This window comes from Pinus tabuliformis, chromosome 4_2 (assembly GCF_031772625.1).
Source record: "Pinus tabuliformis cultivar Carrire ecotype Pingquan chromosome 4_2, CPIR1, whole genome shotgun sequence".
Classification (NCBI taxonomy): domain Eukaryota; kingdom Viridiplantae; phylum Streptophyta; class Pinopsida; order Pinales; family Pinaceae; genus Pinus; species Pinus tabuliformis.
In genome coordinates this window covers 280,905,441-280,924,032 of record NC_142304.1, presented here as the reverse complement: position 1 = coordinate 280,924,032, position 18,592 = coordinate 280,905,441, and the positions used below count along the sequence as shown (strand labels likewise).

The following is an 18,592-nucleotide window of genomic DNA, read 5'->3' as shown; positions in this document are numbered from 1 at the left end:
TGAACAGAAGGGTACCCAAACAACATGTTGTCATCCACGAACTGTTGATGAGTGATGGCTGGAGAGTTGTGTATGGATAGACCCTTGAGATGCTAGGAGAGGAGGGAATTTTTGATATGGAGGCCCAGACCTTCTTCCATTAGAACAAAAAGGAATGGGGAAACTGGATCTCCTTGTCTGATGCCTCTAGAGGGGCTAAAAGGTTGAGAGGGTATGCCATTTATGAGGATAGAGAAAAATGTTGTGGAAATTAAACTCAGAATCCATCGAACCCACATTGGGGAAAAACCAAAGGCTGTTAGCATTTTTTGAATATAGGTCCAACTTAACTTATCAAGGCTTTAGAGAGGTCAATCTTGAGAATCATACCTGCCTGTTTGGAGTGCTTGAGGGAGTGTATGATTTCATGAGTGAGGATAATGCCGTCCAATATTTGTCTTCCTTCTACGTATCCAGATTGTTCAGGCGATATGAGCAAGGGCAAAAGTGGCTTCAACCTGTTAGCTATGACTTTGGATATCACCTTGTAAATAACATTGCATAGTGCGATTGGCCGGAATTTTTTCGGAGTACTGGTATTCTCTTCTTTTGGGATGAGGGCAATGAAAGTTGAGTTCAAAGAGGGCAGAAGCCAATAAAGAGTGTGTGATTCCTCCACCACTAGCCACACCTCCTCTTTGATAAGATCCCAGAAAGAGTGGAAGAGGGTAGTAGTGAAGCCATCGGGACTAGGAGCTTTTCCCTCCTTGAGCTAGTTCATAGCCAAATCCACCTCCTGAGGCATGCCTAGTCGAAGAAAAAGTTGGTTGTGTTCTTCTGTGATAATTTTCGGCACATTTTGAGTGATCTTTTCTATAGCAAGCCATCTATCAATTTGGGGTTCTTGAAGGACCTCCTGAAAGTGATTGATAAACTCCTGTTCGATCTCTGCATGGCTTTCCACTCTTTCCCCCCCTCGCTTCTGTATGAAAGAGATGGTGTTGTGCATTCTTCTCTGTATTGTAGTTCTGTGGAAGAATTTAGTGTTCCTTTCTCCTTCTTTCAGCCATCTAATTCTAGATTTTTGCTTCCAGAGAATTTCTTCCTGCTTTCTTCTCTCCTCCAATTGATTGTGAATGTGCTTTTCCTATTCCAAAGTCTCTTCCTTGTAGCCCTCTGTGATTATCTGTTGCTGGAGTTCTCTCATTTCTTTGTTTAGATCTTGCTGAGCCTGGAAGATGTTGCCAAAAGTCTCTTGATTCCAACGCTTGATTTGGGATTTCAGGAATTTGAGTTTCTGTTGAAACTGAAACATTTTTGATCCCTCTGGCGAAGGGAAGTTGGTCCAGGTGGATCTGATGAGGTCATTGAAGGCGGGGTGGGTGAGCCAAAAAGCTTCGAAGTGGAAAGGACGCCTGGTAGAGTTGCCTGGTCTTTGCCATTGGAGAGAGATAGGCCAATGATCTAAGCCTGAAAATGGAAGAATTGATGCCGAAATGTCACCCCAAGATGCACTGCATTATCTGAAATGAGGAATCTGTCTAGTTTGGAAGCAATTTGATGTCACCCAACCCTGCGATTGCTCCAGGTGTGCATTCCATTACAGAATTGCAAATCAATTAGCATATTGTTTTGGATAAAATCTTTAAAGTGGCCATTTTCCTGTTCTAGCTTGGCTCGGCCTCCCTTCTTTTCCTCCAGCTTGGTGATCATGTTGAAGTCTCCTCCAATGATCCAAAGAGGATGGAGTCTATTGAAGTTGAGCGCTTCTATTGTGTCTAAAAGAGCAATTTTGTTGCTTGCTTCCTGTGGGAAGTAGACATTGGAGATATGGCCATGAATGTTGGTGCCAATTATATGAAAAGTAGCCTGTATAATGTGATGGGAGGCATGAAAGTCTGAGAGCGTTATAGCTTGCGTGTTCCAGGCAATTGCTAGTCCCCCGGAGGCACCCAAAGCATCCACTGCAACTGAGTGACAACCTGGCCATGCTCTAGAGAGGATGTTTCCAAGTGTGTTACTATTGCATTTCGTTTCCTGCATAAAGAGGATCTGGGGTTGCTCCTTCTTTATCATGTTTTTTATCATTCTGAGTTTGCCAGGGATATTGAGCCCTCTTAGATTCCATGAAGTGAGCTTCATGATTCACTATTAGTGGTAGGCTTGTAATACTTTTTCAACTTAGCGTATCTGCCTGAGTCTACCATGATTTTCCCTATTGCAATAGTTCTTTGAAGATCTGTCTTTCTTCCACGTTTTTTGGAGTCTTTAGGAAGGAAGCTGCCATCCCATTCACTACCAGGTTGTATGCCTAGTTGTTGTTGCTAGTAAGCCCTAGAGATGATGACTTCCAGGGTATTGAGCTGATGCTCTTGAATCTTGTCGTAGTCTTTCTTCCTGCATTCTTGTTCAAGCTTGAAGATGTCAAGTCCTCCCAAATCAATGCTTTCCGGTTCTTCTTCCATATGTTGCATTTGACTGCTTTCTGCTGAGGTGATTGCTAAGTGCAGGGCCTAGCTGGGGATACCGTCAACATCCATTCCATTAGGTTTCCAATCAGGGTCCTTTCGATCCGCCTTAGGAATCCCGATGTTGTCACTCAGGGGCAGGGGAGTGGGAGAAGAGCCAGACAGAGGGGGGGAGGGAGAGTTCGTGATGATCAGTGGTGGGATAGGAAAAATGCTCTGAGGTGGGTCTTCTGAAGTTTTAGAAAGAACCTCAAAGCTATTGCTTGTGGAGGGAATGGAGGCAGCGTCCTGCATGGGATTTTTCTCGGAGGAGGGTTTTTTATGTGATATTTTTTGATTTGCAACCTTGGTAAAGCCATCATGAGCCGACTTGTCTGAGGGGTCAGAGGTTTGGGGTTTAGCATTTAGAGGGCAGTCCTGAAAAAGATGCCCATGGGCATGACACTTGCGACAGCGAAAGGGTACATGTTCAAAATCTAAGGGTTGGATCCATTCAAATTCATCATGGAAGAGACTTACCGAGTCCAGAAGGGCTTTGTCCAGGCGCATGAAGACACAAATATGGGCATAGGAGGTGTATCTGCGTAGCTTCGTTTCCTCAACAATTTTTATAAACTCCCCTAGCCCCTTGCCAATGTCTCTCAGTGATTCTTCATCCCAATATTCCAACGGGAGTGAGTACATCCGAATCCAAACTGGTGCCCATCTGAAATCCTCCTTGTTAGGGTTAAATCTCTCTACCCATTCCCTTAAATACAGACCGACGGAGTTGAAGAAGTAAGGACCTTCATCCATAACCCTATTTTGGTCTTCGATGCAAATGAAAATCGCAGTGAAAAACCCTTTTGGTCCTAGCTGTAGGGTGACATGTCCCTTGGGTTTCCATTTGGCAAAGATCCATCCTTGCAAAGCTTTTTCAGTTGGCCAGTATCCAATAAATTTTCCAATGAGCGCATGGTCCTTCATGTACTGGATTTGACCATTGATTCTTTGGCTGGGAAGTTCTATCTTGGGTTGTTCAGCTGCTATGGGTTTGCATGTCGTTGATGTAACCTTGGGCATTTCCTGTTGCCCAATCTTTCCTTCTTATACTTCATTACGCCTATCTGACTGATCAGCGGGAGCGTTTGTCGTATCTTGCATTGGGAAATCTCTTGTATCCGTGTTTACTTGTTCTGGACTGGAAGGCTTTGTTGGTTCCTTCGCTTGATTATCTTTCTTGGCTGAGTGGGAAGGCTTTGAAGCCCCCCCCGAGGGACAGCCATTGCAGTGCGGTCTATGCCAGCGGCTGCTATTGCAAGGAGGAAGGCTAACAGAGAATAGAAGCAGGGAGGGTTCAAACTGCGTCGTTGCAGGGGCGAGCAGAAAACCCTAGGTTGCAGAGCGCTCAGGTTATAGCCTCCTCGATCATAAGCTAGTGTTAATGTTGGTGTGCTAGTGCTAATTAATTTTGGAGTAATCAACAAGTTGTTAATAGTTGTAGCTCTATAGTTGTGTGTGAGGGAGAAGTGTGAATTTGGTTTAGTGTGAAGATTGAAGGGAAGATCCTTAAAACTATCATTGTTGAGGCCACCATGGAATGCTAATGGAAGTGTGTGGGAACCTGGTTTTGTCGGAGGAGAGCAGTAACTTCAAGACAACAGCTGTAATCTCTTCTTGATTTAATATATATATTATAAATATCGATTGATTTCCGACATAATGTGTCATCTCACATGTTTATGGCTTAATGCTTCTTAACTTGTTAAGTAGGTTGAATTACAATTTTTCTATTATTACGGTTGTTGTTTGCTATTGTTTACTTGTTTCATGTGTTCAAAGAAGGAAACAAGAGATAGTTGGAGCGAGCAAGCAAGGTCATCACCAAACGGGATAAGCGTACTAAGAGGTAGGCCCTATTAATTGGTTCTAACTAAGGAAATATTTCATAGAATGTCTTGTTTGTGGCTAGACCCACTATTGGGCTAGAGGAATTGTTTGTGTCTGCACTTAGAATTTTACTTAACCACAAATTAGCGACTCCACTGGGGAACCCATCCTTCTGTTTGCTTGTTTGGAATTTCATGGTTTTGTGTGAAATTTTATAGTATCACCATTTCCCTTTAGTTCTGTCTGCTTTGCCTTGTTTACTGCTTTGGTTTGAAATTTATAGTAGTAAGTTTGGTCTTAACCTTTGAATTTTTTTTATTTTTTCCTTGCATCCTCGGCCAGTGCGCTTATTTTGTTGGTAGTTGCGTCAATTAGCACAATATACTCAGAAATAGTTGCATCGACCCCTTTCTGGTGCTTGTTGTCAGTTAGGCAGTCGCGCCGATGACTGTAGGTGAAGATTAGGGTTCACCCCAGATCTCGACCAGTGTGTCTTTCTCTCTTGATTTCTACCTTGTAGCTTGTTTAGGTTGTGTTTTCCCTGACTAGAAAGCTTCATTTAGCTTGGTTTGTGTGCTTTCTTGGTTTAGACCACCCTCTGATGTGTTAAGTTTGGCCCTTTGTGAAGTTCTTTTTTATTTTCTTTGAATCCATCAATCAACGCTAGTTGTCAGTTAGGCAGTCACGCAGATCAGGCCATCAGCTCTAGTTGTAGTATTGGTCAGTCGTGCTGGTCGTTCCTATCGGAGCTAGTTGTCAGTTAGGCAGTCACTCTGGTCTCTGAGTTAAGAAAAATAATCATAATTTCTCCCATTCGTGTGCAAGTGTGTCTTGACCCTCAAACTCCCTTCTTTCGTCCAGAAGTGACTAGGACGCTTTGTTTGCTTCATTTTCAATTGAATGAGTGAAAGAGTCTCGTTTGTTCTCTTATTTCGAGTGTCTCTTTTTTCTTTCCAAGCATAGATTACATTGCTTGGTTTGTCGATTGAAGCATTTATGTGTTTGGTTTGTTCGATTCAGGGAAGAAGTTTCTTTTAGTTTCATTTATCATGCTTTTGTTTTGATCGATGCTTGTTTGTTCATAATTGTGAAAATTTTCATTAAAGTGCTTTATGTGAAAGATTCATTTTTGTATTTTATGAAAAGAAGAACATCATTCTAGTTTACTTAAGCAAAAATATTGCATTAGTAGCATCATTGAGAAGCTAGAATTGCATCATCATAAGCATTGGAAATGAAATGAAACTTCTTTTGTTGTTAAGGGAAGATTAAGTGCATTTAGGACATATATTAGGGAAAGATTTCATTCTTTGATTGTTGCATTAACTTTGTGTTCTCTATCTCTCAATTAGTGATAACTTTCATCGAAGACAAAGATCTCTTTTCTCATATAGCTGCATGTAGGAGTTATTTCAGATGACAGCGGTAAGGCCTTGTGATTGAAACCTAATTCAAGATCAACCGTTAAAATTTATCAAATTAACCTAAGGAAGCATTGAAACTTAACGCTCATATTTAGAAGTATAGGCCAGAGACGTGTTCCGGCATCTTTAAACCTAGCATCTGTCATTTGCTTCGGCACTAGACAATGTTAGTACGGACTTGTGCTCCCCGTACCATCAAGTATATAAAGGGAGACCCCACTAGGATGTAATCCTTTATCCATAGGAAGCCGAGTCTATTGCCTTGTAAACATGATACACCGAACACAACATTTGGGGAGATTTCTTGCCTGTACTTCTCGGTTCGACAGGAGGTATTCTGCAGTTCACATTACCTGGTAGTCCTTTTGCCTAGAATACCCTAAGTAGTCATTTTTTATCTTTACTGACTCTTTAAATTTGAAAATATCATCAATCACTTGTCCTTTCAATCTCGTTAATTCCGAAAGCGACTAGAGTCACCTTTCATCCTTCTCTTGAATCTTAAAATATGAAAAGGAAAAGTTTTGTTTCAGTGTCTTAATATTAACTGCCCACAAAATATTCCTCGTTTAAGGTATCTTCCTTATTGATTCTTTAGGGTCGATTCCAATGGCAACATTCCCAAAGTCTACCAGTCAGGGGTCCCCCTCAGATGGGAATCTTGGTCCTTTTCCTTCTTTTGGAAATGCTAGTGCTCCTTATATAGCAATGTTATCCCTCCCTGGGTTAACCATTGGTTTACCTGTCTAGTTATTTTCGACCTTGGTGGTCCCGAGTGTCCCAACTCCTGCCTCGCCATCTCCTTCATTCGAATCACATCACGATGATTCTAAGGTTGACCCCTCGCCTTCTTCTCCCATTTCTTCATCCTCCTCTTCGACTTCGCTTGGTGAAAGTTTAAAATCCAATAACGAAGAGGCTAAGAAGATGAAGAAGAAGTCAAATAAGCGAGAGGCCAACCGTGAAGCTATTACTCAAAATGCACCCCCCGTTGACAAACCTTCTAATCCTTTGTAGAAGGTAAAATTCCCTTGCAGGTTGTGTAAGAGTGACCATCTCCTTCGAGACTGTCCTGGAATTCCCAGAGTCTTAGAGGTATGGTATCAAAACCTGAACCAACCATCCCCATCGACCTTTGGAGATCATGTCGATGTTACACCTTCAACTAATGATGGTAAGAAGGGAAAGATTATATTCCCCTGTAGGTGAAGGAGAGTATCTTCTTCACCTTTGTCCTCTTATGGATAAAGCTTCCAAAGTTTTAGAAAACCTTGCAGCTCCTCAAACCCAACTTCTTGTTGGTTATAAGAGGCTTTCTTCTAGCCCTCTCTCGGTTGGTCAAGAGATTGACTTAGGTTCATCTCTTTCCCATCCTACTCTTCCTGAGTGAGACTCTCTTGTGTTTGTTCCCAACCAACCATTGGTTGAAAAGAGTGTCGACTTGGTTTCGCCACCAGTTGCTCACTCTATTTCGGGAGAGAGTGGTGATCATACTGCTCATGCTCTTCTCATCCCCTCAGATTCTCATGAATCGAAACAGGACCCTCCCATCCTAGTTGTTCAAGAGAGTCCTTCTCCTATTCTTGTATAGCATGGGGGAAATCATATGATACCCCTTCCAAGTAGTTTTGTTGTCTCTTTCAATTGGGGTCCATTGACTGCTTTCTGCCTCCCATCTTATGTGCATTTCCAGATCACAGTACAAGCCTATAATATGGTAGTACATGGAACTATATTAGATGAAGGAATGTCTATTAGCATCATGTCTTCTACTACTTGGCAAGCTTTGGGCTCCCCACATCTTGTGCCCATCACTCAGAATCCGTTGGCTTTAAATAGAGGAACCAGTCAAACCTTGGGGGTCCTTCCGAAGTTGCCTATTACTTTGGAAGGGAAGAACGTCTATATAGGCATGATGGTAGTCCAAGGTCCTTGAGATTTCAATATTCTCCTTGGACGCGACTATGTTTATGTCATGGGAGCTCTTGTTTCTTCGCTTTTCCCTGTAGTTTGTTTTCCGCATGAAGGGAGAATAGTGACCATTGATCAATTGTCATTCATTGGTCACCAGGCGCCTCCTTTTCAACCATCATCCCCTATCGGCTCTTGTTTGCAAGTAGTACCTTCCTCGCCATAGGAAAATTATGTGGCTACTCGTTTTGTCTCCACATTTGCTGATGATCACACAGATGGTATAGTACATTATGCACTGGGGGCATTAGAACCCGATCTGTCTTTGGTACCAAATGACATGTATTCTTCCAAGAGCGTAGTTCTTCCTGTTATCACCCCAAGAAACTCTCCTAGGTTTTTTATCAGAGATGCTTGGGAACATTACAAACTCAACAAAATGTTGGATAAATGGTGGATAAATGAAATAAATGCTGCATATTCAAGCCAGATAACCACTTCTACTGTGTTTGACCCCAGACATGGGTGAACACCCCCAGCCTAAAAGGCTTTAGACCACCAATTACTCACAGTTTAAGAAAAATGTGATGGTGGAGAAGACTGACCACACCAACAGATGCATAGGACCCTGTGATGGTCGTCTGCAACTAGTTAAAAAAGTCTGTAAATTTATTTTCTAATGCACAGACAGGATGACAGCTCTCTGGCATTAAATAATAGAAACCTGCAAAAAAATTCAATGATACATGCTAAATCCTAACACAGAGGTGGGATGACAGCCCCTCTAATGCTAAACATTAACAACACATGAATAACTGCAAAACAGGCACAGCCTGGAACAAGAAGAAGAAGTGGAAAGTGAGCAATCAACAACAAAAGAAGCTTGTATTAGCTGGAAATGAAGACCAGAAGCTGCAGGTTACACAGTAGTTACAGTCTCCAGAAGTTGAAGCTTACAATAGAATAACACTCATCAAACTCATTACATCTTGTTTTTCAGTATATATGGAGTTTTTCACAAAATTGCTCTACTGCCCTAAGCGTGGAGGGGTCATAACTGACCACCAACTGCATTTACAAACTATTATGGGCCTCTGATACATTCTGACTATTTTAATTAACAAATTTGACATTCTCTGGTACTTTGTTGTACTCCTTGAACAGGTGGAATGTTTCATGAATAAATGTCCATAACTGCTGAAGGTGTTGAACTGCTCGAGGATCGTCCTTTCTTCCTCAGCCGTGTTGTTATTTGAATGTGCTAGCTAAGGATTTAATGCACAGATTGTTGGATCGCGGTCTCCTTCCTCCTTCGGGCGCATAGGACAGGCCCAAAACACGTAAAATGCATGAACAATGAACCAGGAGCTGAGAACGAATGCCAGCCGTTGGATTGCTCAGACGGACGACCGAGATCTGATGGCTAGAGGCGATGGGAAGGCACAGAGGTGAGATGGATTATAGGCCGTCGGATCTGGTAAATCGGATGGCGGAGATTAGATCTGAGAGGGCTATCGGGTGTAAACAAGGATAGGCGAACAATGGCCGTTGGATCGCGGCGGGAATGATCCAACGGCTGACGGGAGGTGGAGATGATCGATGGTTAATGAGCGGGGGACAAGCGGTTTCGCGGGTGAGCGGTATTCCCCGCACCGCTTTCGGGCTGAGGGCGGTTTCCGTATATGGAGGAGCGATGCAATGAAACAACGACACGTGGCTGACAGGATGGCGGAGAAAACCACTTTCCCGTGGGTTAACGGACATGCGGTTTCGTAGAGTGGGGAAAGCGAACACCGTCAGATGATAAGGCGGGATGATCGGATGGCAGAGAGAAAAGGCACGGTTAACGCACATGTTTGGTTGATATGACAGGTGATGTGATAGGTAAGGGGCGGGCCCGAGCTTTATTAAAGCTTAGGGTTATGAATTTTATGATATGCGCAGGTTATAAAGGGTTATGGGGGCTTATAATATTAAAACAAGAAAAACACCCAAAAAGCCTTTAAACAAGGTTTATGCAGTTTAATAGTATTATAAACAAAAAGCGCCCGAGAGGTTAGAGGAACATGGGTTTAGGCGGGCTTTTATAGTGTTAAAACAAAATATGCCCGAGAGTAGGTAAAAAGGGTTTAAAGGGGTTTTGGAGGCAAAACAAAGAAAACAAGGTGGCGGGAGTTATAAGGATATAAAACAAATGAAGGGGGGAAAGATTAAATGAACTACTGCTAGCCCCTCCTTGAAAAAAACACCATGGCCGAGCTGTCCTTGACCTTCAAAAATGCTCAGACATGTAGCAGAGCTAACATTTGGCTCCTTCTAGTGATGAGATCCTCCCTGTGAGGTCTCAAAAACCTGTAGATCAATGCCTTCCTGATGAAAACCAATTAGCAAAATTCCTAGCATTCCATTGGGCATGGAGTCTAGCTAAACCTACACTAAAATTGATAAAATCAAATATTTACAACTTTTAAGGCCAAAGACATTAAATCATATAAGTTTTCAGAAAACGCCCATTAACTAGGCCATCAAAAACTGCTTCTCCTCACATACTTGTCAGTATGAAGGTGTTGTTCCCTTGAACCTGAGAAATGATGAAATTCCCTGTCTAGAAAGCATCAAATTTCCCATGATTGCCTTTCTTTTTCTTTAGTGCATCTCATTTCAGAACCAAGTCTCCAATCTGAAAATTATCCGCTTTTGTCCTTTTGTCAAAAGCTTCCTTGATCTTTCTCTGATGTGTTGCAGCCTTTTCCCCCAGCTGTTCTCTAATCTGATGTAACTCTATCAAATCAGTGATCCTTCTTGCCATGTCTTCTTCCTCATTCTGCTCTTCTTGAAGGAATTTTGCCACAGGGAGAGTTAACTGAATTGGGAATACAACCTCAGTGCCATACACCAGCTTGAATGGAGAATTCCCTGTGGATTTCTTAATGGTCACTCTGTCAGCCCACAATGCATACTTGAGCTTAGAATCCCAATTCTTTTTATTGTCCTCCAATAGCTTTTTAATTATCCTTATCAGACTTTTGTTAGAGGATTCTGCTAGACCATTTCCTTGAGGATAATATGAGGTGGAATGAATCAATTTGATGCCCATTGAATCACACATTTCCATCAATTCTTTGGCCCTGAAGGTTGCTGAATTATCTTCGACTAATTTCTGTGGACAACCAAATCTGGTGAAGATATTCTCTGTTAAAAACTTGATGACCACATTATGATCAGCCTTCCTAGTAGGGACTGCTTCAATCCACTTAGTAAAATAATCAGTGGCTACTAGTATCCATCTGTGCTGGCCACTGGAATGTGGATTGATTTCTCCAATAAAATCCAAGCCCCACTGTTGAAAAGGTCCTTTTGCCTGAATTGGTTTTAGGGGCAGGGACTTCAACTGTTGTTTTCCTTCAAATCTTTGGCACCTGTCACAAGATTTAACAAAAGAAAATACATCAGAAAATAAAGTGGGCCAATAGTACCCAGCTCTGAGAATTTTGTGGGCTGTAGTTTTCCAATAATGGTGCCCTCCACACATGCTGTTATGAAACTGTTGCATAGCTTCTTTTGATTGTTCCTTGTCCAGACACCTTAAAAATATTCCAAATGAATCCCTCCAGTAGAGCAGATTTTCATTGATACAATATTTTGCTGCCCTAATATTTAAAGTTCTAGCTTGACTTTGAATAAATCCTGAAGGGATTTCTAGCTTCAGCAAGAAATTAATTATTTCAGCATACCAATTACATGAAGCTAGATTCTCAGCCACTGACTGCTTTCAGTCTGGTTCAGCTGCTTCCTCTTCTTCATCCGTTTGACCAATTTCTGCAATTGTGCACAGGAACTCAATATCTAATGATATGCAATTTTCTTCAGCCAATAACTTGGCAAGGCCTTGACCTCTGACCAGCTTGGTGGGCTTCAGCTCTAAATTATATTCTATCATTTTTGCAATCCACTTTGCCCTTCTTCCATCAACATCAGGTTGTGTTAAGACATCCTTTATTGTAGCAGAGGGTACATATGCAATTATTTTGGAATGAATGATATAAACTCTAAAAGCTTTCAAGGATTTGATAAGAGCATATGCCTGTTTTTCAATAATATCATACCTCAGTTCAACATCCCTCAAATTCTTGCTGAAAAATGCCACTGGATGTTCTGAACCTTCTTCATCTGCCTGCAACAAAACTATTGCAATGGTGTTTTCAGAGGCAAAAGAAAATATGTGGAACTCCTTGCTGTAGTCTGGACTTATTAATGTGGGAGCCTCCATAATAACCTTTTTAATAGACTCAGATGATTGTCTTGCTGTATCAGTCCATCTTACCTCTGCTCCTTTCTTCAACATGGAGGTAACATGCTTCACTAGTTCTGTAAATTTGGAATAAACCTCCTTACAAAATTTATTTTGCCTAAAAAGGATTGGATATCCTTCTTTGATCTAGGGACAGACAAAGTCTATATTGCTTTGACTCTTTCTGGGTCAATTTGAACCCCTGTAGCAGACACAATATGTCCTAACAGCTTGCCTTCATTTAAAGCAAATTGAGATTTTTTGGGATTCACTGATATTCCAAACCTTCTGCACTTCAAAAACACTCTTTTTAAATGCTGCAAATGATTTTGATGGCTGCTGGAGTAAACTGTTATATCATCAAGGTAGATAAGCACAAATTTGTCCTTCTCTCCCACGAATGCTATATCCATAGCTCTCTGAAAGGTGGCTCCAGCATTCATCAATCCAAAAGGCATTTTGGCATACATAAAAGTGCCCCAAGGAGTGGTAAATGCAATCTTTTCTTGATCATCTGGGTGCACAACAATCTGATTAAATCTTGAAAATCCATCCAAGAATGACATCACTTTAGCTCCTGAGACTTTTTGCAGCAAATTCTCCATCTTTGGTAAAGGATAGTTGTCTTTCTTTGAGCATTTGTTCAAATTTCTAAAATCAACACAGTCTGATTTCTCCACTCTTCTTCCTTACCACCACTAGATTGGCTACCCATTTTGTATACCTGAGAGGGACTATGATCTTGGCAGCCAGCAATTTTTTAATTTCTTTTTCTATTAGAGGAAGAAGCATAGGATTTATTGGTCTCAGCTTCTGTTTGAATTGTATTGTGTCTTTCTCCAGAAGGATTTTATGTTGAATTATGTTCTTATCATACATTTTCAGATCACTATACTCCCAGGCAAACACATCAGCAAATTGCCTCATTAAATTGTAGTATTTAGCACTTTGATCAGCAGACAAATGAGTGGACAAAATTATATATTTACGCTGACCTGGACTTCCTATATCATTCTTACAGACTGCAGATTGGTCTTATTTTTGGGCAACTTTGTTAGGCACATCATTTTGGTCAAATAGTCTTTCAAGAGGAATTAGACCCTTAGGAATATGGTTACTAGGAAGCTGGACAATGCTGTCTTTACCAATTTTATTTCTAAACTGGGACTGGTGATTTTATAACAAGGCATCATTCTCTTGGTCAATTTTCATTTCTGAAAATTCATCAATGACTTGAAGGAACCTATTTATCTCATCATCATCAATAAAAACTTTCCAATGCTAGGCATTATCAGGCAAGGATGGTCTATACTTAATTTCCACTTCATAAAATAGTCTGGGAGGCATGGGAGGAATAAACAGACTAGCAGACACAGCAAGGGAATCAACAAGCTAATTTTGGGCTCTAGGAATGTATGAAATACATAAATAATCAAAAGAGTCTCTGATTCTCCATACCTCATCTCTATATGCTTTCAGCTTTGGGTGCTTTGCTTGAAACATTTTATTTACTTGCTGGATGATCACATCAGCATCTCCAAACACCTTCAACTTCTTGATTCCTCTGTCTTTGGCTACATTAAGGCCCAACAACAGTGCTTCATATTCTGCTATGTTGTTTGTAACTTGGAAAACCAACTTAAAAGACAGTTGAATGCTTTCTTGTTGTGGAGATACTAGCACCACCCCTGCTCCTACAATCTCCTTGGAACATGCTCCATCAAAAAACATTTCCCAAACCTGACTTCCTTGCTCTTTTTTAGCCTGATTTGTTGGTTTTCTGATTTGCAATGAGGCCTTCTGAGATTCTTCTATTTGGAGAATACATGCTCCAAAATCAGTGTCCACTACATATATAGGATGATTTGTAGGATTCTTCTCATCACTGATGATATATGCCAACTGTGCTTCTCTATATAACCTCCTGCTTTCTCCTCCAAAAACTAGGACAATGGCATAAGAGAGATCATTCTGAAGTGTCCCACCTAGTCTCTTAATCCACCCTTTGGACAGCAACATGCCAAACTTAGGAGGGACATCTGCAACCACAATATCCATCATCATACTCTTCATAGGCAACTGAGTTAAGGTAATGGCCAGATCTTTAATCAATCCAAGACATTTCACCTTCCTTGAATCAAAATAAAATAAATCATGATAGGGTCTAGTGATATCAAGGCCTAACTCTTCCATGACAGCTTTAGGCATTAAATTGTGGCTTGCCCCTATGTCTAGCAGGCAATTGTGAAGGATCTTGTCATGAATGGTTAATGAGACATAAAAAGATGGAGAATTATTATCAGCAAGTTCAATCATGGGGCTGAGCACAATGGCAGGCTTGTCATCTTGCAAATTAACAGAGTCAGTGGAGGTTTGTTTGATTTCTAGCTCAAGGGCCTCAAGGATAGGCTTCCTAAATACTTCACTCTTCACCAACTCAACCAGAGGCACAGATATTTTCAATTTCTGAACTTTTGACTCAAAGTTGAAAGAAGAAGATGACTTATCAGAACCTCTTACCTCTTGAACTAGAGCTTTGAGGATGACTGGATCAGCTGCTGGTCTTCTTTGTTTGACATTCTGTGATTATGCTTGGACAACAGCTCTTTGGGCAGGATTCTCCTTGGCATTTTTTGCATTGGATCTCAGATTATATCTCTGCTACTGCTCAGTTTGTAGAACATCTTCTCTGTCCCATTCTTGGCTGTCTTGTTGATGCAGCAATGATTCTTCGTACTCAGCCAATGTCAAAAATGCAGCGCTGCCTTTATCTTCCATGCAGTGAATTTCATCCTCATCTTCTTCAAATTGTTCCTCCTCCATGACTACATTTTGGAAAGGAGCTTTAACTTTCTAATCTTCTTTTGAATCTTCACCCCTCTGCATTATTTGTAACTGCTCATTTTCTCTTCTGAATGGATTGGGGTTTCTTGGAGCAAATGTGTTCTGCTACCTTGTTTTCCCTGAATTCTGCTCAACCTTTAGCTTAGAAATTTTAGCAGCCAATGACTCTATCATCTTGGTCATTTTGTCTAATTTAGGCTCTAAAGATGATGCAGAAGAAGTAGAAGCCTGATTTCTCTGCCTCCTTCTGTCAGCATGATTTTTAAGCTTTTCTGCAGCCATAATATTGGATTCCACCTCTAGCGCTGCATCCTGCATGTTAGCTAGAGTGGCACATCTCCTTTCTCTTAATATCAGACAAAAATCAGAGTCAAATGCATTGGCATAAGTGAGTTTGGTAGAGGTAGGAGTAGGCTTTACCTCAGCTGGTATCTTACTATACATTCGATTGAATCTTTTATTAAAGTCAGGCAAAGATTCACCATTTTCCCTCTTCAAATTACCAAACTGAGTATGATAATACAACAAGTCTTTTTTATCTCCCCATTGCTTCAAAAATGCATCATCTAATGCTTCAATATCTGTTATAGATCTCTAGGGAAATTCTCTAAACCACCTCCTAGCCTCTCGATCAAGGCTCTGGACAAAAACTCTCATCCACACATCATTTTCACTTATATCTAGATTATCAACATAACTGTAAAAAGCTTCTAGATGTTCTTCTACTGTTACTCCCTCTGTGCCAGTGAATTTAGGCATATATTTTTGATATTCTCCCATAGGCATAGGATTTAAAGGCACAGGCAATACCAACGGTCCATATCTGGCAGCTACAATTCTTTCTATCCTCGTAGGTGCTTGTTGTCCTGCCATGATTGGAATATTTAGAAGAATACTAGCAAATTGAATGGTAGGGAGTAATGTGATGGATGGCAGAGATAAAGGGATGTTTTGGACTAAATGTGATGCTTTCTTTAGACTGAAATTCAAAGGGGAACTAATTGCACAAAGGGCTGAACTAATCTCTGAAGGTTTTTCCTTATTAACAATGCTGTGGTCTACATCTTCAAACTGTAAATCTTCAACAATAACTTTATCTTTCAGAGATGAATAAGATTTCTTAGGCTTACCTGATCCGGATGCCCCTTTCTGTGATGATTTCTTCGATTTGACAATCCTCTCAGGGTCAGGCACTGGTTCAACTCATGATTTCTAAGGATTTATTCAAGTGTGTCTTACAAACTGAGCCAAAACTTCAATGTGGAGTCGACAAAGGATGGTCTTCCTCCAGTGGAGTCGCCAGATAGATGATTACAACCCAAAACTGTGTTCAAACCTTGTCTATCATCAAATCTTGAAGTTGTGTCGTTCTCCCAGGGAAGCTGAGCTTCAATTCTCCTCTCCCCGGCAATGGCGCCAATTAATGTTATCACCCCAAGAAACTCTCCTAGGTTGTATATCAGAGATGCTCGGGAACATTATGAACTCAACAAAATGTTGGATAAATGGTGGATAAATGAAAGAAATGCTACATATTCAAGCCAGATAACCACTTCGACTGTGCTTGACCCCAGAAATGGGTGAACACCCCCAGCCTACAAGGCTTTAGACCACCAATTACTCACAGTTTAAGAAAAATGTGATGATGGAGAAGACTGACCACACCAGCAAATGCACAGGACCCTGTGATGGCTGGCTGCAACCAGTTAAAAAGGTCTGTAAATCTGTTTTCTAATACACAGACAGGATGACAGCTCTCTGTCATTAAATAACATAAACCTGCAAACAAATTCAATGATACATGCTAAATCCTAACACAAAGGTGGGATGACAGCCCCTCTAATGCTAAACATTAACAGCACATGACTAACTGCAAAATAGGCATAGCCTGGAACAAGAAGAAGAAGTGGAAAGTGAGCAATCAACAACAAAAGAAGCTTGTATTAGCTGGAAATGAAGACCAGAAGCTGTAGGTTACACAGTAGTTACAGTCTCCAGAAGTTGAAGCTTACAACAGAATAACACTCATCAAACTGATTACATCTTGTTTTTCAGTATATATGGAGTTTTTCACAAAATTACTCTGTTGCCCTAAGCGTGGAGGGGTCATAACTGACCACCAACTGCATTTACAAACTATTATGGGCCTTTGATACATTCTGACTGTTTTAATTAACAAATTTGACATTCTCTGGTACTTTGTTGTACTCCTTGAACAGGTGGAATGTTTCATGAATAAATGTCCATAACTGCTGAAGGTGTTGAATTGCTCGAGGATCGTCCTTTCTTCCTCGGACGTGTTGTTCTTTGAATGTGCTAGCTGAGGATTTAATGCACAGATTGCTGGATTGTGGTCTCCTTCCTCCTTCGGGTGCACAAGATAGGCCCAAAACACGTAAAATGTATGAACAATGAACCAGGAGCTAAGAACGAACGCCAGCTGTTGGATTGCTCAGACGGACGGCCGAGATATGATGGCGGGAGGTGATGGGAAGGCACAGAGGTGAGATGGATTATAGGCCGTCAGATCTGGTAAATTAGACAGTGGATATTAGATCTAAGAGGGCTATCGAGCGTAAACAAGGATAGGTGAACAATGGCCGTTGGATCGCGGCGGGAATGATCCAAAGGCTGACGGGAGGTGAAGATGATCGATGGTTAATGAGTGGGGGACAAGCGGTTCCACGGGTGAGCGGTATTCCCTGCACCACTTTCAGGCTAAGGGTGGTTTCTGTATATGGAGGAGCGATGCAATGAAACAATGACACATGGCTGACAGGACGGCGGAGAAAACCACTTTTCTGCGAGTTAACGGACATGCGGTTTCACAGAGTGGGGAAAGCAAACACCGTTAGATGATAAGGCGGGATGATCGGACGGTAGAGAGAAAAGGCACACTTAACACACATGTTTGGTTGATATGATAGGTGATGTGACAGGTAAGGGGCGGGCCTGGGCTTTATTAAAGCTTAGGGTTATGAATTTTATGATATGCACGGGTTATAAAGGGTTATGGGGGCTTATAATATTAAAACAAGAAAAAAGCCCAAAAAGCCTTTAAACAAGGTTTATGCGGTTTAATAGCATTATAAACAGAAAGCGCCTTGGAGGTTAGAGGAACATGGGTTTAGGCGGGCTTTTATAGTGTTAAAACAACATATGCCCGGGAGTAGGTAAAAAGGGTTTAAAGGGGTTTTGGAGGCAAAACAGAGAAAAAAAGGTGGCAGGAGTTATAAGGATATAAAAGAAAAGAAGGGGGAAAGATCAAATGAACTGCTGCTAGCCCCTCGCAGAAAACACCATGGCCGAGCTATCCTTGACCCTAAAAAATGCTCAGAAATGTAGCAGAGCTAACACTTCCATCTAGTGAAGACCTCTTGGGAGTCATGTCCTCGTATGGTCCATGATCATATTAACGAGGATAGTTCCTGGTCTTGTGTCAACCTCGTTAAAAAATGAAACAAAGGGAATGAGAATAGTTCATTGTCTTGTGTCAAGCTCGTTAAAAAATGAAACAAGGGTCATGAGGATAGTTCCTAGTCTTGTGTCAACCTCGTTAAAAAATGAAACAAAGGGTGTGAACATAGTTCTTTATCTTGTTTCAAGCTCGTTAAAAAATGAAACAAGGGTCTCGAGGATAGCTCTTTTACTGTTTCAACCTCATTAAAAAATGAAGCAATTCCCTTTTCTAAATCGAGTCTTTGATTAAGATCGTGTAAAATCCCAGTCAAGTTTTTCTAGGATTTTGAAAGTGAACCTTCATTCCATCCACCTAGTTGAATGAAATGAAGCTTGGGTGGCATGTA

The 18,592-nt window shown here is 41.1% G+C and overlaps 1 protein-coding gene across 1 annotated transcript; it reads right to left on the bottom strand.

Annotated features, from left to right (window-relative positions):
- Positions 1 to 1,542: 1,542 nt before the first annotated feature.
- LOC149169088 (uncharacterized) lies at positions 1,543 to 2,121 on the bottom strand. The gene has a single exon (XM_089425073.1). It carries the CDS (start codon positions 2,119 to 2,121, stop codon positions 1,543 to 1,545), a length of 579 nt encoding a protein of 192 aa, XP_089281199.1.
- Between the last annotated feature and the right edge of the window lie 16,471 nt (positions 2,122 to 18,592).